We start from the raw sequence: 26,737 nt of genomic DNA, 5'->3' as shown, positions 1-26,737 counted from the left end.
CATTCTGTAATAAATCTTCAGTATAAAGAATCTTCTGAAATCACCTACAGACTGATAGGGAATTCGCTATGGATTTTGGAAGAAACTCACAAAGGATTTAGGGAGTTTACCAAGAATCCTGTAAGGATCTCGCCAAGGTTGCTGTAAGAAATCTTCTAAGAATCAAATGAGGACTCACTTGGCAAAATAACTATTAGTAGGCAGCGCCTTCTAACTCCCTGAAAATCTTAAATAATCTTCCAAACACTACAACAAAAAATAAAGAAAATAGCGTCTGGGATCTTTCAATGATCATGCTAAGAATTCTACCTCGGTCATTTATACAATCCAAGAGCCTTGAAAGAAGTTTGATTAGAATCCATCAATTAGACGGCTGAAGAACAAACAAAGAACCTCTAGGAACCTTGCACCGAATCCCTCGTCGATGTTGAGTGTTGAGATCTCGAGTGAAAATAGTAAATCTGCAATCTACCGATGATCTTTCGAGGAGCCTAAAAATTGTCGAGGGTCTTGATAGGATCTCAGGAGGAATCTAACTGAAGTCTTGAATATGACAACTCCATCAAAGGAATCTACAGGATCCAGCGAGTTACTTAGAAAACTTGTACAATTCTGGCATAGTTCTACCAAATGCTACCGTTGCCTTCATGAAATAACCAACAGTTTATGGGCCTAGAATTTATACGGAGTCCGGAAGAGCTGGGGTGCCAAAAGCTTTGATGTATCGAATTAGTATTGCCTTTAGAACGTTCAGAACCGATAAAATCCAATTAAAGCGCCAATAGTAGTTTGGTATTCTTACAAGAAGCAAGGAAATACCATTACGCAAGTGGCGTATTCTTCGTTACAACTGTTTTCATGCTTAAAGCGACATTTGATTTATTATCATTTGTAGATGAAACTGATTACTACTGATATTTTTGATTCAATAGAAACTATTCGTCGTCCTTCGTCATGCTTCATCGTCAAATGTTGCGAAAATCGATTGAATTTTGTGTATTAATCCAAAGAGAAAATAGATGAAGAGAAATTCTCCTTCTCACTCCCTCTTTCATCACGCTCAATTGACTGTCCTGCTCTTTGACACTCACTGCTGGGATTGTTGACATTTTTTTATATGGAGTTTCGAGGTTAGGTCAGGCGTGCAACGATCTATGATACTGAACGCGAGAGATGTATTCGAAAAGTTCGAACTAATAGCCGAAACGTAGAGCGATCATCAAAAAAAAAGCTTACTGCAATCTTCAGTGGCTCATGCCTACCGAACTATATAGACATATTGTCGACACGGTAAAATGTTAGAAATTCATGCTCGCCGAAGTTGGATTTTTCTAAGAACCTATGCGAAATACCTAACTTCGAAAGTGATGCATTCGATTCACATCTGGATGCGCTCGAATGCGCTCTACTTCCAAAGGAGGATATCACGCATGGTTTTCTTGAAAAATTCAACTTCGGCGAAATACATTTTCTAACAATTGGCCGAACTTACAATAATGTATAAAGCCTGTGCTGTAATCAAAAATGACTTCAGCAAGGTTCATTAGCTTCTATACCGATTCCTTAGCCCAAAAAATAAACTGTTAAATTGATGCCGTATTTTCCATTTTTTCGGTTGCACTGTGAAAAATATCAGGAAAGAAATCAAACTATAAAAAAATATCCAAGTTTGAAAATTGTTCTGCAAAACCCAAAAACTTTTTGGAATTAGTTCAGAACTAGTCTGTCGTTTTTGCTACATACAGATTGCGCTCACCTTCCACGGCGTCATTTTCGCTTCCATGCAACAAGTTTCATCCATCTTTGTTTCATGTTCCTTTTTTTGTTTAGTTGTGTAGTAATATAGGCACTGTTTTCCATCATCTTCTTAAAATTTAGAGTTTCACATTTTTGTTTTCGTTTTTTTGTTTTGTTTTGCTTTCTAAACTAGCAGAGAAAGTACTAACCGAAAAAGGTTTTGCCTTCTCCTTCCACTTCGTCACTCGCGCTGAAGCGACGACTTCGGGAGAAAACCGAAAAACAATCAATTTCCTTTTAAAAACACTACTCGAAATAGTACAGTTTTGTTGTCGTCAGGATACACAGTATAGAGGCTTCCACTTAAAAATAGTTTATACAGAACGGATGTCTCTTGCCCGCTATCGCTGATTCTAGTCGGCCCTGTCGCTAGGTGTCGGGCCGGTGGCAGCGGCTGCCGCGGCAACAGCAGCCGCCGCCGCCGCCGCTGCCGCTGCAGCGCTGAAATCGTCTCCGCTGATAAATTCCTGCTTTACCGACTTGTTGTGGGCGGCGACGGCAGCAGCCGCTGCCGCTGCGGCGGCCATCAGACTGTTGTAGTGGTGCTCGTGGGGGTCCACCAGTACGGTCGAGCTCTGCTCGGATTCAGCGGTTGTTGTGGAACCACCCCCGGCAGCTACCATCTGCTGTTGTTGTTGCAGAGCATCCACGCCAAGCGCTAGCGCTGCCGCCGATTCGTCAACAACGGTCGATAATGCAGCGGCGGCTACGGCTGTTGCGACATCTGCACCGCCTACTGCCACGTCCGTTCCCCCGGCTACTCTGCTATCGTTACGATTACTGCTAGCGTTATTGTTATTGTTACTATCGTTACCGTTATTGTAGTTAGTACTGCTACTAAGATTACTTAACATTAGGCTACTACCGCTGCTCTCAACGCTCGGCTGTTGCTGTTGATGCGTCTGGTGCTGCTGCTGGTGGGCGGTGTGGGTAAGGGTTTGGGATTGGTGGATTTCATGCTATTCCTTCACCAGGCGGTAGATGTGGTGCTGGGCGCCATGTTCGGACGTCGACACCTCGAACACAAATGCCACACAGAGCAGGGTCTCGTCCGTTTCCTTGTTGGAGATGACCTGCGGAATCGACAAATGACGCTTTCAATAAACTGCTCAAGAATCGCTCAGAGAGCTCAACGTACCTGCAGGATGGTGAAGTTCTCCAGCACGCTGTTCATCATGTACTTTTCGGGCAGGTGCTTCAGCTTGTTGATGAAGTTGATCATGTAGTCGCACATCGGCGACCGGCTGATCCGGTACACGTACCGGCCGTTCTCGAAGCGGGAGTACTCGGTTTCGACCTTCTCCACGACCTGCTTGCCGAAGGAGCACACCTTCGTCGAGCAGGTGATCACCATGTTGTCGTTGCTTTCGTAACTGTAAGAACTCGGGTTAATCGAAACATTGTACCGTAACCTCAGGACCGGTGGATACTCACTGACTACTGACGCCGTAGAATGCGCCGGCATCGTTCGCCACGTTCGTGTTCAGGTCCGCCCAGAACTTGACCAGGAAGAACGCATTGCTGGGGCCCTTCTCGTACAGCTCCTTGAGGCCGCCGGCCTTCTGCGGGAATTTGTCGTAGATTTCCTTCACCTCCACCGATTCCAGCAGGGGGTGGGCCGGCTGATCGCCTATATGTACAAACAAGTGCTTGTGGTACTGAAAAGCCGAAGAGAAGAACAGTTAATCTCGATCAGTGTTGCCCAACCAAGAAACCCGAAACCACTTACAGTATCTTCAACACGCATCTCCAGGTAGGCGCTGTACTCGACGAGGCGGAACTTGTGCGTCGCTATCGCCCGGCCCTCCCAGGGGTGTGCCGCTTGGAGACCACTGTCGGAGACGGCCGTGGCCGTTTTGCCCATCGGGCCGTACGCCGCCTGGGCGAACGGTTTGACGTCCTGTGATGTGCTCGGCTGTAGGCCGGGTTGCCAGAATTGCTGTTGGTTGAAAAAATGGTAACAATGAGGTTATGTTGAAGCATTTCTGAGGCTGGAATTAGTGGGACACAGTCACATCAAAATAGCAAACAATACTTCACAGGATGGGTTTGTTAGGACAAGTATGAGGCATGAGGTTCTGCGTGATGGATCAATGGGTCGAAGTGGACGAATTTGTGTATCATCTGAATCGGTTTAGCGCAACGTTGAAGACTCTGGAAGTAGCTACAATCTGTCTTAGTGTTTGTATCTGACATCCTGTTGAGGATGAGAGCAACGGACTCCAAGGAAAGCTGCAAGTCGAAATATAGCAAATCATTGGCGAAATATCAGAAGAATTCAATCTCTTATTTGGAGAAAATAATGAGATTTATAATAATTTTATCAAACACTGAACTGCCGTGAATCGCAAGTCAGTCCCATCTGCATTTTGCATTGTCCCATAATGAAAAGTAATCGCATATCAGTCTCACTACAGATTTCCGAATCGTGTAACACAAAAATGTATCGTGTTTTGATCATCTTTATATTTTTCTCGGAAAGATATCGTTGTAAAAAGCAAATTGTCAAAGTTTCATTAAGATTTGATCATTTTCCAATCCTGTAGATACAAGGCCCATTTTCTCAATGCCTACTTTTTACAGATGGGACTGACTTGCGATTCACAGCAGTGAAGTTCTAGCAAAAAAATGTCGCTCTACTAATAGTTTTCAAGCCTCAATATACTGGAAGAAAATCAAGTAATTTTGCAAGGTTAGGCTCTTGTATCTGCTAAAACATTTTTGTATAAGTTTCTACAGTTTTAAAGAGCTCAATATAATTTCTATGATCCTAGTTTTGTAAATACCTATAATATAACTTTTTAGAAATTCGAAAAGACTAAATCTATGATTTAGACCAGAGGACTGACACGGCTGTCATCCGCATACATTTCGACGCTTCTTTACATCGTTTTGGTACCCACTTCCGCGTTTTGGTATCCACTTTCTGGTCCGTTTACCCTATCTTGGTACTGATTTTTGTGTATACGGATCATGTGCTGGTCAGTGCTAGTTTCTGGCAATCGTAATATAAAACATATGTTTATCCCATCTTATTAAAAAACATATGTGTGTTCTTCCTCTCAAAACAATAAAAAAAAACACTGGATGCAATGAACTAATCTACGATGACGTCAAGCTGCAACTTCCAGCGGGAAGAAAACCTTTACTGCGGGCCGTGTTAACAAAAAAATGAACGATTTCGCTGCACATTCATCCACTCAATGTTCATCCGGTGAACATTCATTCACTGGATGTTGGTCCGGATGTCATGTTATGTAAACACGGCCCGCATTTACAGCGGAAAAGAAAAAGAAAGTCGACAATAAAAGAAGACCGTGGATAAGTCCATATGGATCAATTTTGGCTCGATAAAAGCCCTTTTCAAATCAACTAACTCGGAAGCTCTTTGACATTTCTTCTATGAGAATGACAGGCCCTTGTATGCACCGGTCATCCACCGATGTAAACAAATGAATAGGCCTTTTCATGTGACAGGTCCGTCGTGAATGCATTTGATTACATCGGTGGAGGAGCGCTGCATACACGGGATAGGGCTATTCACATAACGTCTCAAATCAGCTGATCGGGAAGCACTTTGACAGTTCTTCTATGAAAATGACAGGCCCGTGTTAGCACTGGTCCTCCACCGATGTAAACAAATGCATAGACGGATATGTCACATGAAAAGGCCTATTGTAATTTTCATAGAAGAACTGTCAACTGATCAGCTGATTTTAAATGTCTCATGAAAAAGCTTATGGACGAACCTGTCACATGACAAGGCCTACTACTAATGTTACTTTGGAATGGCTCCATGATCTAGACACTGCTGAAACTTCAATGGGGCTCTGCAAAAAAATCAGACGATCTCTATCACTCTTCCATTAAATTTGTAAAGAACAAGGGCACTACACGTCAAAATGTCATACTAAATCAAATCTTCGTTAACAAAAATTAAGCAAGCTTTCCAATTAAGTTTAACTTATTTTGAATGCTTTGGAAATTTGTTCTCAGTTAATGATCCCAGCAAACATGCCATCAAGTAGACTGCTGAAAAACGTCATGCAACCTGGGGGTGCGAGCTGGATATTAACAAGCAGCCAGGCTGCTGTCAAGCTGAGTATGCCTAGGAGTATGCAGTCATTACAAAAATATTTTAGACATTTTATGTGACCCTAAAACTGACAGCTTTTGAAAAACGTTATTGTTGGCCTTATTTATGCATAAGTTTCCTTTACAAAATGACGACTTTTCCGGTGAATAACCTGATTTCTCAAACACACAAACACGTCGGAGCACTTCAGGAACGTAACTAGCCCGTTCTCAACCAAACTCGTGACAAACAAACACCATCTTATTTTAATTTATATTGAAGAAGACGATAACACAAACAATCTTCCAAGGATGATTCAGGATGCTCTCATCAGAAACTTTGAAATACCTTCCTCAGAGGTTTCCCAAAGCTCCCCAAACAATCTTCGAAATGCTTTCTTCAGAAGATTCTGAAAGCATACTTAGAAACATCTTTAATTTGCATACAAAACATTACGAGATACTCTGTTGGAAGAACTTCTCTCTAAGGCTCGAGAAAAACCCCTGTCAATACAGAAAGCTTTTAACCATAACAGCTTTTTTTAGAAACATGTGGAAGTTTCCCTAAACATATTCAATAAGGTTTTCAGGAAGCTTCTGAATATTTTACTCTGAAACTCATAAGTTCATGAAAGCTTTTCATAAATATGTCTAGTATTCCTTGAATACTTCTGCAAACTTAAAATGAAAGAACTAAATCCAATATTTAAAAAAACATTTTATTAAAAGCTTCAAAGCTGTTTAAAACGAGAGTTCCTAGAGAACATAATAATGCTTATTGTTGAAGCCACAAAAGTTCTCAGAAACATGCTTGAGTTAGAGAAAGTTTCTGTGAGAAGTTAGAAGAAGTATATTTCAGAAGCAAAATCTTGGCTCTGTAGGCTTTGAGAGCTTTACTCAAAAAGCTTGAACACCTTCATTAGAGAAATTTGTAAAGCTCCGCTCAGGAAGCTTGAGGAGCATCACTCAGAACACCTGGAAAGCTTCGCTCAGGGAGTTTGAAAAACTTCACTTAGGAAGCTAGAAACGCTTCGTTCAAGAATGCTTGGAAAGCTTCGCTCAGGAAGCGTGAAAAACGTGAAAATCAGATAATTTGAAAATATTTGCTAAAAATTCTACTTAAAAAACTTCCTCAGAATTAATTGTAATGCTTCGCTGGAGAAGTTTGCAAAGATCACTGAAGAAGCTTGAAAGACTTTGCTCAAGAAGCTTGAGAACCTTCACGGTATTAAGGATTTGACACTCCAACTCAAAGATCTTTAAAGTCAACAGAGTTACAATATCTATTAAAAAGAATCTTTGTTCGCAATGCATTGCAATGGTCGAAACACGTACTACTGGAAAATGTTCCCGCTAAAAGTGCCTGTGCTGAAAAGCATAAAGAAGTATTTCTTATTAGCATGAGAATGTTTATTTCAGATGGTTCCGTCAACTTAGACTCTTTGGAGTTCTTCCATTAGATAATTCATGAACAGCCTTAATAAAAAATGTAAAGGCTTCCCAGTAAACCTTCGAAAAATCGTTCTCTCTTTTATCAGAAGCTTCAAAATTTACTCATAAAGACAACTTACAAAGCTTCCCTTAATAACATGGAATTCTTAGAGAACCCTTAAAACATTCCTTGGAAGCTTCAAAATGCCCTCCCCATAAGACTCGATAGAGAAATTTCTTAGAAAAGATTAATAAGCTTGAAAAAGATAAAAACTTCCTTCAGAAACTTTGCAGATTTCCCAAAAACCTTTCAAAAAGCTTCATGGGAAGCATTAGAATGTTTTCCCTTGAATTGCCTTGAATTCCCAAAAAACAAATTTCAATTTTTAAACAAGAAATGGGGAAAGTGTACCAGTTATGGCCATAGTGGTTCCCTATTTGGCCATATGCAAAATGTTGAGAACTTTTACATTTTTAATCTTTTGAGTGTTTTAACATCAAGATATATCCTATATTTTACTACTAAAACTCAAACAACTTTTCAAAATGTGAAGGCATTCAAGATATTACGTATGACGAAATAGGGAACCACTATAGCCATAACTGGTGCACCTACCCTGGATTGTTTTGTCATGTTTTATTAGAAGGCTTATTATTTTCGAGAATGTTATCCTAGAAAGCATGATATTACCTTAGGAATCATAAAAAGGTTTTCTCTTATAGTAGGGTAGGTATACCAGTTATGGACATAGTAGTTCCCTATTTCGCCATACGTGATTACTTTAATCCCTTCAAATTTTGAAAATTTTTGTGTGTTGTAGAAGTTAGATTTAAGATATATCTTGATGTTAAAACATTCAAAAGATTTAAAATGTGAAAGTTGGCAAAATTTCCCATATGGCCAAATAGGGAACCACTATGGCCATAACTGGTACACTTTCCCTATATTATAAACAAACAATCACAAGTTTGAACTAGAGACATTTTTTTTCTAATTCATTGGAATAAACACCTATCAGATGCTTCAAAATTCTTAGCTCGAAAGATACGCTCAAGGCTCAAAAACGTTTCGCTTGAGGAGCTTTAAAAGTTTCACTCAGGAATCTTGAAAAGCTTCGCTCAAAAAGCTTAAGAAATTCTGTTCAAATAGCTAGAAAAGCTTTAGTTGAGAAAATTAGTTCAGGTAGCTTGAAAAGCATTGCCCAAGAAACGTGAAAAGCTTCTTCCAGGACTTTTGAAAAGCTTCGATAAGGAAGTTTGAAGAGCTTCGCTATGGAAATCCAAAAAGCTTCGCTAAGGAAGCTGGAAAAGCTTTTATCAGGAAGCTAGAAAAGCTTCACTATTGGAGCTTAAAATGCTTTGGTCAGGAATCAAGAAGCGCTTCACTAAACAAGCCTGAAAAGTTTAGCTCAAACTTATTTGCTTAAGGTTCTAAGCTTCTTTCAGGAAGTTTGAAAAGCTTCGCTCAAGAAGCTTTATGAGCTTCACTCAGGATATTTTAAAATCCATAGATTAGGAAGCTTGGAAAGTTTCGCTCAAGAAGTTCAAAAACCTTTATTTAGAAAGCTAGAAAAGCTTCGCTCAAAAAGCATCAACAGCTTTGCTCAGAAAGTTCCAAAAAAATTCCTCAAGAAGTTCGAACTGCTTCTCCCAAGACGGAACAAAGACATAATAGGCGGGCTCGAATGGGTACTCCAACGCAATGGATTCTGTATCTCACATTCTCCGTCTGCTCCAAAGAAATTGTAGTGAAATTTCCAAAAACCAAATATGAATTGACAGAGTTTGCAGATCATATTTTAACGGTGAATTGATTGCATGAATCATTAATTTGTTTTGATCATCTTTATTGCCTTTTTAAAATTTGCATGTTCCATCGCTGCATTGATCTCATTGACCATAACTTGCATTTACTTGCTTATTTTAAGGCTGTGAACCGTTTCACCAATTCGTTTAACTATTAGTTAAAATTTGACATTTTGATAGTTATTTTCCCCTCAAACGGTTAAATTGAACTTCGCGGTCCCATTTGAGCTTTGACAGTCGGGTAGTCATTTCAGAACAAAGTTGACAGATGATTTGTTATTCTCAAATTCACGGGAGCAGAAAATAACTTTCGAGATGTCAAGTTTAACCATGCTCCATAGCACGGTTATATTTAATCAGAGGGGAAATAACTATCGAGCTGTCAAATTAAAAAAAATCAAACAGTGTAAGAATAATGCCAATATGTTGACCCGTTTTCGAGTTATTTCGTGGTATACAAACAGCGCGCTCTAAGATTTCGAATTGATATTTGTTCAACACAAAACAACAAAGTTGTCAAAATTCTCAGTTTTTAACATTAGACATTGCCGGGGATCTCTTTCTTCCCACGCAAATAACACGCTGTACACGCTAACTTAAAAGTACCCTTTAAATGGGTTCCATGTACCCATTATTATGAACTGTATGGAAATGCCAGAAAAAGGGTATTTTCCAATGACATAAAAAAGGGTACTTTAGCCCCATTATAAAGTATGCTCTCTGGTAAAAATAAAGGGGTAAATAGTACACGTAATAAAGTTTAGTATCATCAATGTCGCAATTTTCCTGTTTTGTTTCGTTTGTTTCCAGAATTAACGAAAAAATGTTGTTCAACGTAGAAACCACGCTACTCAAGGAAGTCAGTTTATTTTACAGATGCGTAAGTAATATCGGTGATGTTTACCAGAATGATTATTTTTACGAATTGCTCCTTTTTGCACATTTCAGCATCTTTACTTCTCTTCAGAGTTCGTACTGTCCAGCCATTCCCGAGTACAAAGTTGTCATCTTCCGGATAGCTCCAAGGAGGAAGTGTCGGAGCATATCAGCGTCTTCATCACTTCAGTTTTTAATTAATTCCGCAATTCCGTAATTCGTGAATATGAGTAATAAATATACTTTATTGTATTTACGAAATCTTCTAATAGTATTTTTATATATTTTCTTATGTTTTCTCTGAACCCTAACCTCAATCTGCTGCAAAAAGTGAGGTTTAAATACCCATTTTCGTTCTAAAGACCAAGAGTTAAAAATACCCATTATATGAAGTTTGAGGCGAATACTCTTTAATGGGTAAGTCGGCTTTATTATTTTAATGAGTTAAGCCACTTTTCTCGGAAATGGGTACTTTTTCACTCATTAATGGGTACTTTGATGTTAGCGTGTAAGCGTCCGATCTGACATTTGCACCAAGCAAAACAACAGCAAACAAACGGCAGCGGATATTACAGGGGCACCTCTTCCCTCACGGTAAACAACACGCTATAATCGTTCGACCTGACATTTGCACCAAGCAAAACAACAAGATCAACAAATTGACACTGCTCGGCAGCGGACATTACCAGGGTTCATCTCCCCCCTCGGCAAACAATACGCTTCAAGCGTCCGCACACCACTGCTCTTTTACGGGTTTTCTCTTCGGCGCTAATTTGTTTCCCACGAGCGGATAACGAATCCGATACGGAGACCAGAAATGTCCACTAGACACACACACCACGCAACAGGCTGTGCTACTGATTTTCCCTTTTTTTCACTTTAGTAATGCTGCAAGGTGATTCCTACTGTTGGAAAAATATGAAAAAGTGCCAAGTTCTTTCCACAAATTAGTAGAAAACTGGTAGGATCGACAATGTGGAGTTTGAATCATCACCAGGAAAGGAATCGCCTTCCATGCGTTGCTTACACTATTTACCCAGGCAAGTGTCGATTTGCAAGTGAGACAGCATGAATGCATCTTGTGTGCAAGTGACAGTAGTGGTTTACTCAGAGATGCCAACCAGCTTACTGTGATCAATTCTATTGCCACTCTCCAACGCAGTGGGTTATGTATCTCACAGATAGGGGAAGAAACCTTAATGAAATTATCTCGTTACTGATAGAAAACAAGAAATTTGTATAGTTCTATCGCACAACATCAAAAATAGGGATGTAATCTATAGCAGCGACATGGATTCAGACTAAGATAGCTAAATTTTCACATATTTTCATCGCTATCAAAGAGCGATGCAAATGTTCATTTTATTTGCACTATGTGGGTAAAATGAACAGCGGTTGGTGGTAAAACGAACACCATGCAAAAAACGTGAACAAAACAAATATTTCTGAAAATTTTAATTGCCCCACCGAAAATACATCCATTAATGATTGTAACCCATTCAAAAAGAATTCTAAATGTATCAGATTTGACATCATATCATTACGATATTCACCTCACTGAAAGCCCTCAAGTCTTCCGAGCTAAAAGTTACGTAAGTTCTAATTTTCAAACTTGGTTTTCTAAAATCATAGTTTTCGTTGATATTTTCACTTCAATTGACCTACGTATCAACTCGAACACTCAGATTTATGCTCTAAATCGTCCGTGCGTGATAAAAATTCATCGACATTTGTTTTTTCTCGGTAAAAGGCATGGTGTTCATTTTACCACCCCTGTTCATTTTACCACCACTTCCCCTACCACTTCTAGTACTTCATTCGGTCCCTTGGTACTACGAAAGGTACCCAAGTTTAACAGATCGCAGTACACTTTTCACGGCATTCTAGATTTTGCTTTATTACTTCATGTGCCATAAACTTTTGAGCAACTGCGAGGTACAAGAAGGTTGGTTGGTTTGACTTTATTAACGAGATTTTTAGCCCTGGGCTAGTTCATCTCGGGACCAACGGCTTTACTTCCCTTCCGAAGGAAGTCGTCACTATAACTTTTTACGTCATAAGTGACTATGTCGGGGATGGGATTCGATCCCAGGTCCTCGGCGTGAGAGGCGAGTGTTCTAACCACTACACCAGGTCCGTCCCCAGGTACAAGAAGGTCTTTATCTCGTCTTTGGCTTCTTTTAGGGAGCTGAGAAAACTTCGATCATAAAGCTTGGAAAGCTGCACTTAGGAAGCATAGAAAGCTCCCGGAAAGCTTCAAGAAATTTTCCTAAAAAGCAAGGCTCAAAAGCATTGCTCAAAAAGTTTGACAAGGTGCGCTTAAGGAGCTTGAAAGCTTCGCTCGGAAGTCTCGAGAAGCTTTTTTCAGAATGCTAGGAGAGTTTCACCCGATAAATTTGAAGAGATTCAGTCAAAAAGCTCGACAATAACACACAAGAGCTCGGAAAGCGTATCTAAGGAAGCTTGATTAGCTTCACAAATGTAGTTTGGTAAACTTAATATAAGAAGCTAGAACAGTTTCGCTCAGTGTAGAACATATCGCTTCGAAAAATTGGACAGCTTTGCTCAGATACTTTGAAAATCATCGCTCAAGAGGTTTTAAAATCTTTATGAAGCTTGAAAAGCTACGCTCTGGAAGCTTGGAATGTTTGGCTCAAGAAAGAGAAAAAGAATATCTCAGATGGTTTTTTTAAATTGAAACCACGTTCAAGAAGCTTGAAAAGGTTGCTTAGGGAGTATTATAAGCTTAGCTAAGGAAGCTAGGAAAAATTAGCTCCTGTTGCTTGAAAAGCTTTGCTCAGGAAGCTCGAAAGGCGTCACACAGGACGCTTGAAAATCATAACACAGGAACCTTTGAAAAGTTTTTCTAAGAAGCTTGAAAAGCTTCACCCAAAATGCTTAAGAAGCTCAAGATGTGCTTAAAATGCATTGCTCAAAAAGTTTGAAAAGCTCCAATGAGGAAGTTTGAAAAGCTTCTTCAAAGACGCTTGTAAAGCTTAGATAACGAGGCTTAAAAGCTTTTTACAGAGCTCTTGAAAAGCTTCGATAATGAAGCCTGAAGATCTGACTATAGAAGTTTGAATACCTTCGTTAAGGAAGCTGGAAAAGTTTTGTTCTGGAACCTTTAAGATCTCTACTCAGGCTAGGACAACTTAACTCAAGAAGCTTGAAAATCTTTATTCGAGAGATTTGAAGAGCTTCGCTCAAAAAGCTTGAGAAGTTTCGCACAAGAAGCCGTAAATCACGTTTACCCATATGGTTAAACTAGGCTTAAGACCTAAGCGGTAATGAAGAAAACGCTTATATGACCATTCGATAAACTGCGGTTAGGAAGCTAGAAAAGCTTCGCTCTCGAAGCATGAAATGTTTTGTTTTGGAAACTTGAAACGCATCACTAAACAAGCATGAAAAGCTTTGCTTAAACATATTTGATTAGGAATCTGACCTTCATTCAGGAAGTACGAAAAGCTTTACTTTCACAGGGAACTTAGTAAGCTTCTCTCGGAAAGCTTTAACAGCTTCGCTCAAAATTGTTGATAGGTTCCTTCACGAGGCTTATAAGCATCGCTCAAGAAGCTTAGAAAGGTGCGCTTCAGCAGCTTGAAAGGCTTCGCTTAGAAGTCTCGAGTAGCTTTGTTCAGAAAGCTAAAAAAGCTTCGTTCAAAAGGTTGAAAAGCTTCGATCTGAAAGCATGAACAAATTCACTCAAAAAGGTTTAAAAATTTCACTCGATAAGTTGGAAGAGATTCACTCAAGAGCAATACAAAAGATGAGCTTGAAAAGCTTAGCGTAGAATAGCTTGGAAAGCTTTGCTCTGAAAGTTTAAAAAGCATCACACAAGAAGTTTGAAAATCTTCAGGGAGCAAGAAAAGCTTCATTCTGGAAGCTTGGAAAGTTTCACACAGTTCACTCGGAAAACTTGAAAGCTTCGCTCAAGAAGTATGAAAGGTGTGCTCAGCTTGATAAGCTCCTACACGGAAGTTAGAAAAGTTTGGCTTCTGATTGTTGAAAAGCTTTGCTAAAGAAGCTTGAAAGTCAGAGCATGCTCTGGAATCTTGAAAAGAATTGATAAGAAAACTTGTAAAGCTTTGCTCAAACAGCTCGAAAATGAAAGCATCGCACATGATGCTTGAAAAGCAAAGAGCAGGAACTTCAGTCAGGAAGTTCGATTTTTTTTTCCACAAACGTTTAACAAGCTTCGATAAGGAAGCTTGAAGAGCCTCGCTCAAGAAGATTTGAAAGCTTGACTCAGGAAGCTTGAAAAGCTTAGATCAGAGAGCTTGAAAAGCTCCTCAAGAAGCTACAAAAGATCCGTTAAGAAAGCTTGAAAAGCTTTGCTAAGGATGCTTGAAAAGCTTTGCTACGAATTTCGCTATCAAAGCTTGAAAATTTTCGCTTAGAAAACTTGTTTTGGAAGCATTGGAAATTCTCTAAGCAAATAGCAGTAGCAGCAGCGATAACAGTAAAAAAGTGCTAAGCAAGCCTGAAACGCTTCGCATCTTCTTCTTCTTCATGGCATGACGTCCACATTGGGACAGAACCTGCTTCTTAGCTTAGTGTTCAATGAGCACTTCCACAGTTATTAACCGAGAGTTTCTTTGCCAAAGTTGCCATTTTCGCATTCGTATATCGTGAGGCAGGTACGATGATACTCTATGCCCAGGGAAGTCAAGGAAATTTCCTTTACGAAAAGATCCTGGATCGACCGGGAATCGAAACCAGACACCTTCAGCATGGCTTTGCTTTGTAGCCGCAGACTCCAACCACTCGGCTAAGGAAAGCTTCGCATAGTAACCCTGAAAAGCTTTACTTGGAATTTTAGGCTTCACTTGGAAAGCTTGAAAGGTTCGCTCATGTTTCTTTAAGAGCTTTGCTCACAAAGCTTAAAAAGCTTTGCTCAGACCTTTGCTTGAAAAGTTTAGCTTAGAAAGTTTTGCTCAAGATTCTGAGTTTCACTCACGATGCCTGAAAAGCTTCCAAAGATTAGCTTTAAAGCTTTGCTTAAGCAGCTTGATAAGCTTTGCTGGGAAAGTTTACAAAGTAAGGGAGCTTGAAAGGCTTCGTCTAAAAAGCTCAAAAAGCTTCTTCACTCATGAAGCTTGAAAAGCTTCGCACAAGAAGCTTGAAAATTTTTGCTCAAGAAACTTAAAAAGCTTCACTCAGGAAGCTTAAAAAGCATCGCTTATGTAGCTTCAAAAGCTTCGAACTTAAAGCAGAAAAAAAAGCTTTTCTCATGACGCATAAAAATCTTCGCTCAAGAAGCTGTAAAAGCTGCGCTTAGAAGACTTGCAAGGCTTTGCTGAAAAAGCTTGTAATGCATGGGTCAAGACGCTTGATAATCCCGGGAAAAAATATCTCCAGAAGCCTCCGTTCAGGAAGCTTGAAAGGCTACACTCGGACAGCTTTGAAAATTCGTGCATGAAGTGAAGCTTGAGAAAACTGCACTTAGGAAACTTCTTAGAACACTTTCAAAAAATGCTCGATTGATGCAATAGCTTGAAATAGAACACCTGATTTGAATTACTTTTCAGCAGAATTTCGATGTGAAATACAGGGAACTGTAGAATGACATTTCGAATTTCGATTTGACTTGCACTTCAGCGTAGCAGCGGTAGCAGTAGCAGCAGCGGCAGTGGCAGTAGCAGAAGGCGATGAAATGGAGCGATCTCTATTAGTAACAGGCTTTGGACATACAGAGCTCGACTGACACACATTGACAGTTCACGGCGATATCGTTCTCACGAGCGGTAGGGTTGCTTCGATCATTTGTGTTGTTCTTGTTTTGCACAAGAAGCTGCTTTTTGAGTAATAGGCCTTTCCATTTGACGTTTAAAATCAGCTGATCTCGAAGCACTTTGACAGTTCTTCTATGGAAATGACAGGCCCGTGTTAGCACCGGTCCTCCACCGATGTAAACAAATACATAGACGGACCTGTCAAATGAAAAGGCCTATATGAATAACGCAATGCATGATTTTGACAGATGTAAATTAGTTATCGAAAACAACAACTGACGGTTGCCATGGATTTGAATCGTAAAAGATCAAATCACACCCCTGCAGCTGTAAGACAAGCGCAAAAGCAAGTGTCACACGCGCTCGCGGCGCATAAAACAAAGTGCAGAGCGGGAGTTGAACAACGACCGCATCGCGTATACGCTATAGCTGCCGCAGATGATGACGGAGATCAAATTGGTGTAATTATGATTAATTCGAACCCATGTTCGATTGTTAGTAATGAACGAGAGCGACGCGACGCAGCGCGGCAGCACGGCAGCCCGTGGGTAATGGCTTTAAGTAGGTCTGATGTTTATTATTAGCCCTATAGCGGGGTAAAGCAAGCAACGCGTTTACCAACAGATGGATGGATTTAAGATTTGAACTGAGACCGGTAGGCTAAGACACAACGCTTGCTATGATGATGACGGGCAATCTTGGAGACGCTGATGATGATGGTGATGATGATGGTATGGTAGTAGCGTGACGATGAATCAGTGTGTCTCACATGTCGCTATGGTGACACGATTCATCAGCAGAAAACAAGTTTCTGACGAACAGGTTTTTTTCCTCATTTTATACCATCATTCTTTACGGGATTTTGCTGTACAATCGGCAATAACGGCCTGCTCCGATCGCCAATCTCTGATGATTCGTTATGATTTTCAGGTTAGCTTGAGATGGAAACTGACACAGTAGCCATTTGACTTGCACGCTCATTTGCAAATACAAATTTCGAAAGCACCAGAGCAGCTGTCAGTTGGAGTCCGATTCTCACCACACCAATTGACTATTGCCGATGTGGTGAATATGCGTCGCATCGCAACATGAAATTGTTGACATTCCATTGTGAGTTATCACCTCTAAATGGCATCGCTATCAGCTCAACAGAGGGATGGCAAAAGTCAAATCGGACAGTATGATAATTTCCGGGCGCAACTAGTTTCGGTTGGATTCGGTCGGACTAGACTCGGCCACAGTCCGTCAAACACCAATTCTGTGTTGTTTGGGTTTCTTTTTCGATCGCTTGTTCGAGAATCAAGTTTAAGTAATCATTTTGATAGGGATTTCTGTGTCTTGTCTGGCAGTATTGTTACGGCAAAAAAAAAAATCTTGAATTACTCTCGCCCAAGAAGAAGAGTTCCGTTATAATCGATGGTAAACGATCCCGCCAAATTAGTTTGTTAGCCGCCATCATACGATATGCTAATCATCGAGACCCTACAATAAACAAGCTGATTATAATAGGATAACCGGTTCCTGAGACCCATCTGATAGGTCCGCCATGCTCACGTGTCTGATTAATAGGTCAAATCGCTATGGCGTTTTTCGGACCCCTCGCCTGCTTCGATCAACTTCGTTAGCTGGCCATCGTCATCACTCATCAGCCTATTCATCGATTCCACTCGAATTTTACGCAATCCGAAATTAGTCGATTCCAAAGTGGCTGCTGTCAAAATGACGGCCCGGAAAAAATGAGAAATGAATACTCAAAAACACACAACAATCATCTGCTAGGGTGATAATCTTCACCTCTCCAAATGGCGTCATAATAATCACCACTAAGCGTTGCAATTTTCACCACAACAGCAGGGCCTTACATCAGATGGCCCTAAATTTTCTCGAGCGGAAATAGCGCACAACCCTAGCAATTACGCACCGCGATAGGAACCAGTGTTGATAGCAGCACCACCTTTCTGTTCCGGCTCGCTGATGAGGAGGAGGAGGATCGCCGGGAAAACTAGCAAAACAAACATGCTTATTTCACGCGAAGCGAAGTCTCCGTTTTTGGGTAATTGGATCTGCCCCTTGCCCAATTTGGGCGAGACTCGCGCATCAGCTGAGGGCCCAATAATGGCCCCGAACGCACGTCAGAGACCCGTAAGGTTGTGCCTATCATTATGCGCAGGGGGAGGGCTCGGTGCGATTATCTACTTTTTTAAACGGTTTTGAATCATCCGAGGTGAAAATTAGCTTGTTTATCGATGAATGGGACGAGCAGCAGGCCAAGTGGTTGCCTTGATGATAATGATCGATTGGATAAATTGTAATGGGGAATTGAAGTTCGCAACAAGTAGGCCTTGATGAGGGGGTCTGGCTGGGGTGAAAATCTTTATGCTTTTTGGCATCTATTTGTTATTGTAGTTTGTTGAAATAATTCACCACAAGCAGAGGTGCTTGCAACATAAACGTTTTCAACTTTATGTAAAGATATTTATTTTATCTTAATTTTCTGTATCTATGAAGTAAGTACCCTAGAGGGTAACGAAGTTTTCTCATTCCCCCGAGAGGACACTATTCATTTTCAAAGATTTGGTTCATATTCTTCTATTGATTCGATTTGAACTTTCCAGAGGATTTGTCTCAGATATTTCAGAGGATTTATCTCAATTCTTCCAAGAGTTTGGCTCACATCCTTCCAAGGTTTTGGCTCATATCCTTTCATGGATTTTGCCCAAATCCTTCTAAAAATTTGGTTCAAATTCTCCCAAGGATTTTTCTCAAATCCTTCCAAGGCTTTGGTTCAAATCCTTCCAAGGGTTTGGCTCAAATCCTTCCAAGGATTTGGCTCAAATCTTTCCAAGGATTTGGCTCAAATCTTTCCAAAGATTTGGTTCAAATCCTCCCAAGGATTTGGCGCAAATCCTTCCAAGGATTTGGCTCAAATCTTTCCAAGGATTTGTCAAAAATCCTTCAAGAATTTTTCTCAAATTCTTCCAAGAATTTTTCTCAAATCCTTCCATTATTTGGCTCAAATCCTTCCAAAGATTTGTCTAAAATCCTTCTAAAGATTTGGCTCAAATCCTTCAAAGGGTCTGTCTCGAATCCTGTCCAAATCTTCCAAGGATTTGGCTCAAATCCTTCTTAGGATTTGCCTTCTAGGAAGAAGGATTCCTTCCCAGAATTTGGCTCAAATCCATTCACAGATTTGGCTTAAATCCTTTCAAGGATTTGGCTCAAATCTTTCCAAGGATTTGGCTTAAATCCTTCCAAGGATTTGGCTCAAATCATTCGAAGGATTTGGCTCAAATCCTTCCAAGGATTTGGCTCAAATACTTCCAATGATTTGACTCAAATCCTTACAAGGGTTTGGCTCAAATCCTTCCAAGGGTTTGGCTCAAATTCTTCCAAGGATTTGGCTCAAATCTTTCCAAGGATTTGGCTCAAATGCTTCCAAGGATTTGTCTAAAATCCTTCCAGAAATTTTTCTCAAATTCTTCCAAGAATTATTTTTAAATCCTTCCAAGGATTTGGCTCAAATCTTTCCAAGGATTTGTCTAAAATCTTTTCAAGGATTTGGCTCAAATTCTTCCAAGGATTTGGCTCAAATCCTTCTAAGAATTTGGCCCAAATCCTTCCAAGGATTTGGCTCAAATCCTTCCAATGATTTGACTCAAATCCTTACAAGGGTTTGGCTCGAATCATTCCAAGGATTTGGCTCAAATCCTTCCAAGGATTTGGTTCAAATCCTTCCAAGGATTTGGTTCAAATCCTTCCAAGGATTTGGTTCAAATCCTTCCAAAGATTTGATTCAAACCCTTCCAAGGATTTGGCGCAAATCCTTCCAAGGATTTGGCTCAAATCTTTCCAAGGATTTGTCTAAAATCCTGCCAAGAATTTTTCTCAATTTCTTCCAAGAACTTTTCTCAAATCCTTCCAAGGATTTGGCTCAAATCCTTCCAAGGATTTGTCTAAAATCCTTCCAAGGATTTGGCTCAAATCCTTGGATTTGGCTCAAATCCTTCCGAGGATTTGGCTCAAATTTTTTCAAGGATTTGTCTCAAATCGTTCCAAGGATTTGGTTCAAATCGTTCCAAGGATTTGGTTCAAATCTTTCCAAGTATTTGGCTCAAATCCTTCCAAGGTTTTTGCTCAAATCCTTCCAAGGGTTTGGCTCAAATCCTCCCAAGGATTTTGCTCAAATCCATCCAAGGATTTGGTTCAAATCGTTCCAAGGATTTGGCTCAAATCCTTCCAAGGATTTGGTTTAAACCTTCCAAGGATTTGGCTCAAATCCTTCCAAGGATTTGGCTCCAATCTTTTCAAGGTTTTGTCTCAAATCCTCCCACAGATTTGGCTTAAATCCTTCCACAGATTTGACTCTAATCCTTCCAAGGATTTTGCTCAAATCCTTCCAAGGATTTGGCTCAAATCCTTCCACAGATTTGGCTCAAATCCTTCCACAGATTTGGCGAAAATCTTTCCAAAGATTTGGATCAAATCCTTCCAAGAATTTGGCTCAAATCCTTCCAAGGATTTGGCTCATATCTTTCCAAGGATTTGGCTCAAATCCTTCCAAGGATTAGGCTCAAATCCTTCCAAGGATATGGTTCAAATTCGTCTAAGGGATTGGCTCAAATTCTTTCAAGGATTTCGCTTGAATCCTTTCAAGGATTTGTTTCAATTCCTTCCAAGGTTTTGGCTCAAATCCTTCTAAGGATTTGGCTCAACTTCTTTCACAGATTTGGCTCAAATCCTTCCAAGGATTTGGCTCAAACCCTTCCCTAGATTTGGCTCCAATCTTTTCAAGGTTTTGTCTCAAATCCTTCCACAGATTTGACTCTAATCCTTCCAAGGATTTTGCTCAAATCCTTCCAAGGATTTTGCTCAAACCCTTCCACAGATTTGGCTCAAATCCTTCCATCGATTTGGCGCAAATCCTTCCAAAGATTTGGATCAAATCCTTCCAAAGATTTGGCTCAAATCCTTCCAAAGATTTGGATCAAATCCTTCCAAGGATTTGGCTCAAATTCTTCCAAGGATTTGGCTCAAATCCTTCCAAGGATTTGGCTCATATCTTTCCAAGGATTCGGCACAAATCCTTCCAAGGATTCGGCTCAAATCCTTCCAAGGATTTGGCTCAAATCCTTCCAAAGATTTGGCTCAAATCCTTTCACAGATTTGGCTTAAATCCTTCCCAGGATTTGTCTCAAATCCCTCCCAGGATTTGTATCAAATCCTTCCCAGGATTTGTTTCAAATCATTCCCAGGATTTGTTTCAAATCCTTTCAAGGATTTGGATCAAATCCTTCCAAGGATTTGGATCAAATCCTTCCAAGGATTTGGATCAAATCCTTCCAAGGATTTGGCTCTAATCCTTCCCAGTATTTGGTTCAAATCTTTCCAAAGATTTGGCTCAATTCCTTCCAAGGATTTGGCTCAAATCCCTCCAAGGATTTGGCTTAAATCATTCCAAGGATTTGGCTCAAATCCTCCCAAGTATTTGTCTCAAGTCCTTCCCAGGATTTGTCTCAAAATCTTACCAGGATTTGGCTCAAGTCCTTCCCAGGATTTGTCTCAAATCCTTCCCAGGATTTGTCTCAAGTCTTTCCCAGGATTTGACACAAGTTCTTCCAAGGATTTGGCTCAAATCGTTCCAAAGATTTGGCTCAAATCATTCAAAGGATTTGGTTCAAATCTTTCCAAGGATTTGGCTTTAATCATTCTCAGGATTTGGCTCAAATCCTTTCCAGGATTTGGCTCAAATCATTCAAAGGATTTGGCTCAAATCATTCCAAGGATTTGGCTCAAATCCTTCCAAGGGTTTGGCTCAAATCATTCCATGGATTTGGCTCAAATCCTTCTCAGGATTTGTCTCAAATCCTTCTCAGGATTTGTCTCAAATCCTTCTCAGGATTTGTCTCAAATCCTTCTCAGGATTTGTCTCAAATCCTTCTCAGGATTTGTCTCAAATCCGTCCCAGGATTTGTCTCAAATCCTTCCCAGGATTTGTCTCAAATCCTTCCCAGGATTTGTCTCAAATCCTTCCCAGGATTTGTCTCAAATCCTTCCCAGGATTTGTCTCAAATCCTTCCCAGGATTTGTCTCAAATCCTTCCAAAATTCAAGGATTTTGCTTTTTCCAGGATTTGGCTCAAATCCTCTGAGGATTTGGTACAAATCATTCCAAGTATTTGGTTCAAATCCTTCCAAGGATTTTTCTCAAGTGCTTCCCAGGATTTGCCTCAAATCCTTCCCAGGATTTGCCTCAAATCCTTCCCAGGATTTGCCTCAAATCCTTCCCAGGATTTGCCTCAAATCCTTCCCAGGATTTGCCTCAAATCCTTCCCAGGATTTGCCTCAAATCCTTCCCAGGATTTGCCTCAAATCCTTCCCAGGATTTGCCTCAAATCCTTCCCAGGATTTGCCTCAAATCCTTCCCAGGATTTGCCTCAAATCCTTCCCAGGATTTGTCTTAAATCCTTCCCAGGATTTGTCTCAAATCCTTCTCAGGATTTGTCTCAAATCCTTCCCAGGATTTGTCTCAAATCCTTCCCAGGGTTTGTCTCAAATCCTTCCCAAGATATGTCTCAAATCTTTTCCAGGATTTGTCTCAAATCCTTCCCAGTATTTGGTTCAAACCTGACCAAGGTTCGTCTCAAATCCTTCTCAAGATTTGGCTCAAATCTTTTCCAGGATTTGGCATAATTTTTCTAAAGGATTTTTTTCCTACCCTTCTCAGGATTTCTCTCAAATCCGGAGCAGATTTTTCTTCTCGGAATTCAGAGGGAACTATTCGTCCCAGACGCTCTCTGATATTCGGCGAAGATACCGGCATCCAGAGGAGATTACTCATCAGAATTCTTGAATCTGGATAAGGTTCTTCCGCGGAATCCAGAGGAGATCTGGAACAAATTGCTGTCCAAATTTAAAGATTTTCTTAATATATTTACATAGTTATCGTGCCTCATGATACCCCGAAGGGGTAAAATTACTCATGATTATCCCCACAGGGGTACTTTTTCTGAAAGTGCATGATTTCCCCCAAAGGGTACAATCAACTCAGTAGGCCTCAATCCTTTCGAAATGTGTGTAGATGACGATGCCAGTGTTGCCAGTTTTCCCATTCCCAGTGATTTACGTGGTTAGCGGTATGACACGGAGGAAAAACAGCCTAGTTTGAAACAACCAATTTTTTGGTTGAATTTCAAACTAGCAATTTAGTTGTTTTTAACCTAATATTTGTTGTTTCAAGCCAATGGGTTTGTTTGAAACAAGCTTTTTTCATTGGCTGTTTTAAATTGAAATTTTAATGTTTTTAACGAGTATTATGGTTGTTTTAAACTAAAGATTCAGTCAATATTAACAAACAGCTGGTTTATTTTAACTAAAAACTAGTTTGTTTATTTCTCTAGTAAATTTTTAGTTTCAAATTAAAATAATAGGTTAATTTGAAGATAGCAATATATTGAAACAAACTAAGATTTTGGTTGGATCAAAAACAACCAACAAATTAGGTTGAAACAAACCAACTGCGTGTGTTATTCCTTTTATTGTTGGTTAGCTCACAGTTATCTTTAGAAACTCCGACATCTTGAAATATAGTTAAAGAACATTTAAGAATATGTCAGGGTCCGGAGGTAATTTGATTTGTTATATATTGTTTTTTAATCCATATTCAGTCAATACTTTTATTGTTCAGGTGTGCATCCAAATGGAGGACATACAACATCCTTCGCAGAGCAGAGAAAAATACTATGGAGGTGCTTCGCTTATTAATAATATTTTATTGCACAGCCACGGTAAGAGAGATTTTCTTTAACTTATTTGGATGCGCACATCAAGCGCTTTTCTAAAAATATATTATTTTCCTTTATAGAATCAAGAAAGTGGACAACCAAGACTCGAAATCGCTATTCTGAATTCTGAATTCCTTGAGGAATATTACCGACAGCATACAAAATTCATTCAATCGCAGAAAGTCATTATAATGCGGATTTATTTTTTTTGTAATTTCAAATAAATTTGAACACACGAAAGATTTGTTGCATCAATTATAAATTGAGAAAATGAAAAAAAAACAGTAAAGTACCATAATCAAACCCAAACATCAGGTTAAATCAACCAGCAAATTTGTTTACTTTGAATTGATTCTTGGTTGTTTCAAACTGCTTTTCTTGGCTTGAAACAACCTAGATTTTTGGTTGTTCTCAGAACTGTCAAATTCAACAACAAATCTAAAGGTTGTTTCAAACTAAAGATTTGTTGAAATTATCTGGAAAACCGAAAAACAAACAACCTGGAATTCTAGTTTGTTTCAAACGATACATGTTGTTGATTTAAACCATAATTTTGTTTGTGCATATTTCAACCTATAAATTTGTTTAAAATTAACTAAAAATTGGTTGTTTTTACTAATTATTTTTCTCCGTGGAAGAGCACATGATCTTTGTTAATACCACTCGACAAGGAGAAGCACAGCGACACTGCACAAAAACAAAGGGCGGCGGCAGCAGCAGCAACAAACTTAGCGGCGGCGGACACGCACACAAACGCGCACGAAACGAAGAGGGGGGAAAGCACAAAGTCGGGCTTACACTCGAATGTGTCGACGAGGAGGCAGTCGACGAAGAAGATGACGACGGTGGTGGCGGGGGTCCCGAGTGGTGTGGGTGCAGGTGATGGGCTGTGGAGAGGGGGTGGTGATGGAGGTGGTGGGGATGATGGTGAGGATGAGCATGTGGGTGCAGGTGCGGGTGGGGAGGCGGAGGCGGTGGAGGATACGGGAAACAGGACGGATTCGCTAGGGTCAACCCTTTCGCTGCTGCTACCGTGACGATCTGTGCGCTAGTCATGCCGGCCATTGCGCCCGGCGGAAACATCTTGTCCTTCGGTGCCAGCACTGACGTGTGGTCCTAAAGGTTTCGGGAGGGGTGGTGAATAGGGGTTAGAGAGTGAAGCTACGGTCAACTCGACATAACTCGACATTGAAGGTACCATCGAGTAATAGAACACACTCGAGATACAAAATATCGACTTATGTAGGGTTCGAACTTAAAACTTAAAGGGAAGATCTAGTAGGCCTGCTAAGACCGGGGTCATCGATACTCACCACTTTCATTTTGGCCTGGAATTCACGCAGTTTCCGTCTCGCTAGGACCTGTATGTGAGAGCTGACCTGTTTCCGCGTCCGCGTCTTTCCGGTTCGCAGTTTAATGTAGCGGGCTATCAGTTCATTGCGTCCTGTAATACGAAAGTAAATGATAAAACAATTAGTCTGGATGATGCGCTTGCCCTAGATGGTTGTCAATGCAGTAGTAGTGACGAGCGTGGTGGGTTGCTTGGATGTCAAAACAAGTCGGTCTTTAATCTCCCCACTCCCCCGATGGTAAGTCGTCGCCATCAATCTCCGACTAAAGCGGCGGCGCCTACTATGCAAAGATGTTCGGCTTCTCATTCTTTCTTGCGCGCACCCGGGAGGACACTTTCCTTCTCACTATTTAATTTCTTCCAATCCGGAATGAACGATAGCGTGACAAAAGATGAGGAAAATTCCTTCCTCCGGTCGCCCATTCCCTCGGGACCCTCGACCCGTTTATTGTTATTTTTATCATTAACGTCTTCCTGCTGTTTCTGATGGTGGCGCTGCCGGCTTACCTCTCCAGACGAAAGGACGAAAAAAGTTAAATCCTTGCAAGGAACTGCCGCTGTGCGCTCGGCAAATAGCTGTAATTTGCTTCCCGTTTCTGCTGGTTTTTTTTTCGTCGTATCCCGTAGAAGGTATAAGGTAACAGGAAGGCACAGACGCTTTTAAAGAGTCCTTTTTCCACGCGGCAAGATTTATGGCCGCCATCCTTTGCCAAGGATCTCGTCTGCCGTAGCAATCGAGCGGAAATGGACATGCTTGGAAGCTAACGGCCTCTCTCTGTGTGTGAAGGGAAACGGGGCCAAGATTAAGTATTCCCAATTTTAATTATCGCCGGGTACGCTTTGTGTCCCGCGTTCTGGATGCGATGACATTTTGAGTGTGAGAATCACGCGGGATTTGACAGTTAAAAAAACTATGAGTGGCGCCCAACGAACGGCATTCACAATTTTCATCGGTTTTGTTTTACACATATGGATTTAGAATTATCTAAAATTTGAATCAAAGGTGATAACAATGCTTTCCTGAGTGTCGCCCCGCTGGGTAGTATCGCTTTAGCGTGTACGTTTCCAGTGGTGAGTTGTCATTCACTCACCATGGTTACCGGTTTTATCCATCCAATAGAGGAAATAAAGAGCGGTAGGGGTAGACGATGCAAACTTTTCCGCATATTTCCAAAGGTCAAACTTTGCGCCTGTGAGAAAAGTTGATTTCTGCACCGCACCGGAAGCGAAAGTTGTGTTCTTCTGGACGACGATGGCGGCGTACGGAGCAAACGACGACCACTCCGAGGAACAGTTGGAAGGGTGGTGGGAAAGTTTTTCAAGTGGTTCTGCTGAAAATTGATCGAGCAGATCCTAGGCCTGCTAGACGGTTGATTATTTTACGTTATTGAATAGATGGATTGAAGAAGGTTCAAATTTTAACCCATTGTTTTAATTAAAGTTTATACAGTTAACTCTCCCTTACTCGATATTGAAGGGACCATCGAGTTAGGGAGGTATCGAGTTACAGAACACAAAATCAGTGCAATTGCTATCCAAGGGTCAATTCTTGACCCTTTAAGTCAATTTTCCAGAGTTTTTCTGAGAATTCCTCGTGGCGTTACGTCAAAAATTGCTACAAGTGTTCTTTTTTTTCAGTAATGTCATAAAAACTTTATTCAGGTATTTGCTTAAAGTTCCTTCCAGCTTTTAATTCCAAGATTTGATTGAGCGCAGTTACAAAAATAATTGATTGAGCGATTTGTTCACAAACTTTCTAAAGCAATTTCCGGTCGAGAAGAGTGCTGAATAGGATGTAAGGCTAAATGCCATGAATAAGGATTGTCTTATCTCGAATGCCATTTTATCGAAGAGATTATCACTGAAAATGCCATTAGGTCGAACGGG

At 40.5% G+C, this 26,737-nt stretch overlaps 1 protein-coding gene across 1 annotated transcript in view; it reads right to left on the bottom strand.

The window, feature by feature from the left end:
- Nucleotides 1-1,841: 1,841 nt before the first annotated feature.
- Nucleotides 1,842-26,737, bottom strand: part of LOC5564956 (protein scalloped) — a 619,434-nt gene continuing 594,538 nt past the window's right edge. Inside the window, exons 5-10 of the mRNA XM_021839261.1 lie at nucleotides 24,813-24,943; nucleotides 24,298-24,615; nucleotides 3,527-3,736; nucleotides 3,232-3,455; nucleotides 2,936-3,170; nucleotides 1,842-2,870 (exon numbers count right to left, since the gene is read on the bottom strand). Of these exons, the coding sequence (XP_021694953.1) occupies nucleotides 2,757-2,870; nucleotides 2,936-3,170; nucleotides 3,232-3,455; nucleotides 3,527-3,736; nucleotides 24,298-24,615; nucleotides 24,813-24,943 (1,232 nt within the window). The 3' untranslated portion in view covers nucleotides 1,842-2,756. The remainder of the gene's footprint in view (nucleotides 2,871-2,935; nucleotides 3,171-3,231; nucleotides 3,456-3,526; nucleotides 3,737-24,297; nucleotides 24,616-24,812; nucleotides 24,944-26,737) is intronic.

This window comes from Aedes aegypti, chromosome 1 (genome assembly GCF_002204515.2).
Source record: "Aedes aegypti strain LVP_AGWG chromosome 1, AaegL5.0 Primary Assembly, whole genome shotgun sequence".
NCBI classification, from domain to species: Eukaryota; Metazoa; Arthropoda; class Insecta; order Diptera; family Culicidae; genus Aedes; species Aedes aegypti.
Note: the sequence above shows the minus strand (reverse complement) of the source record. Positions and strands in the feature narration are given on the sequence as shown.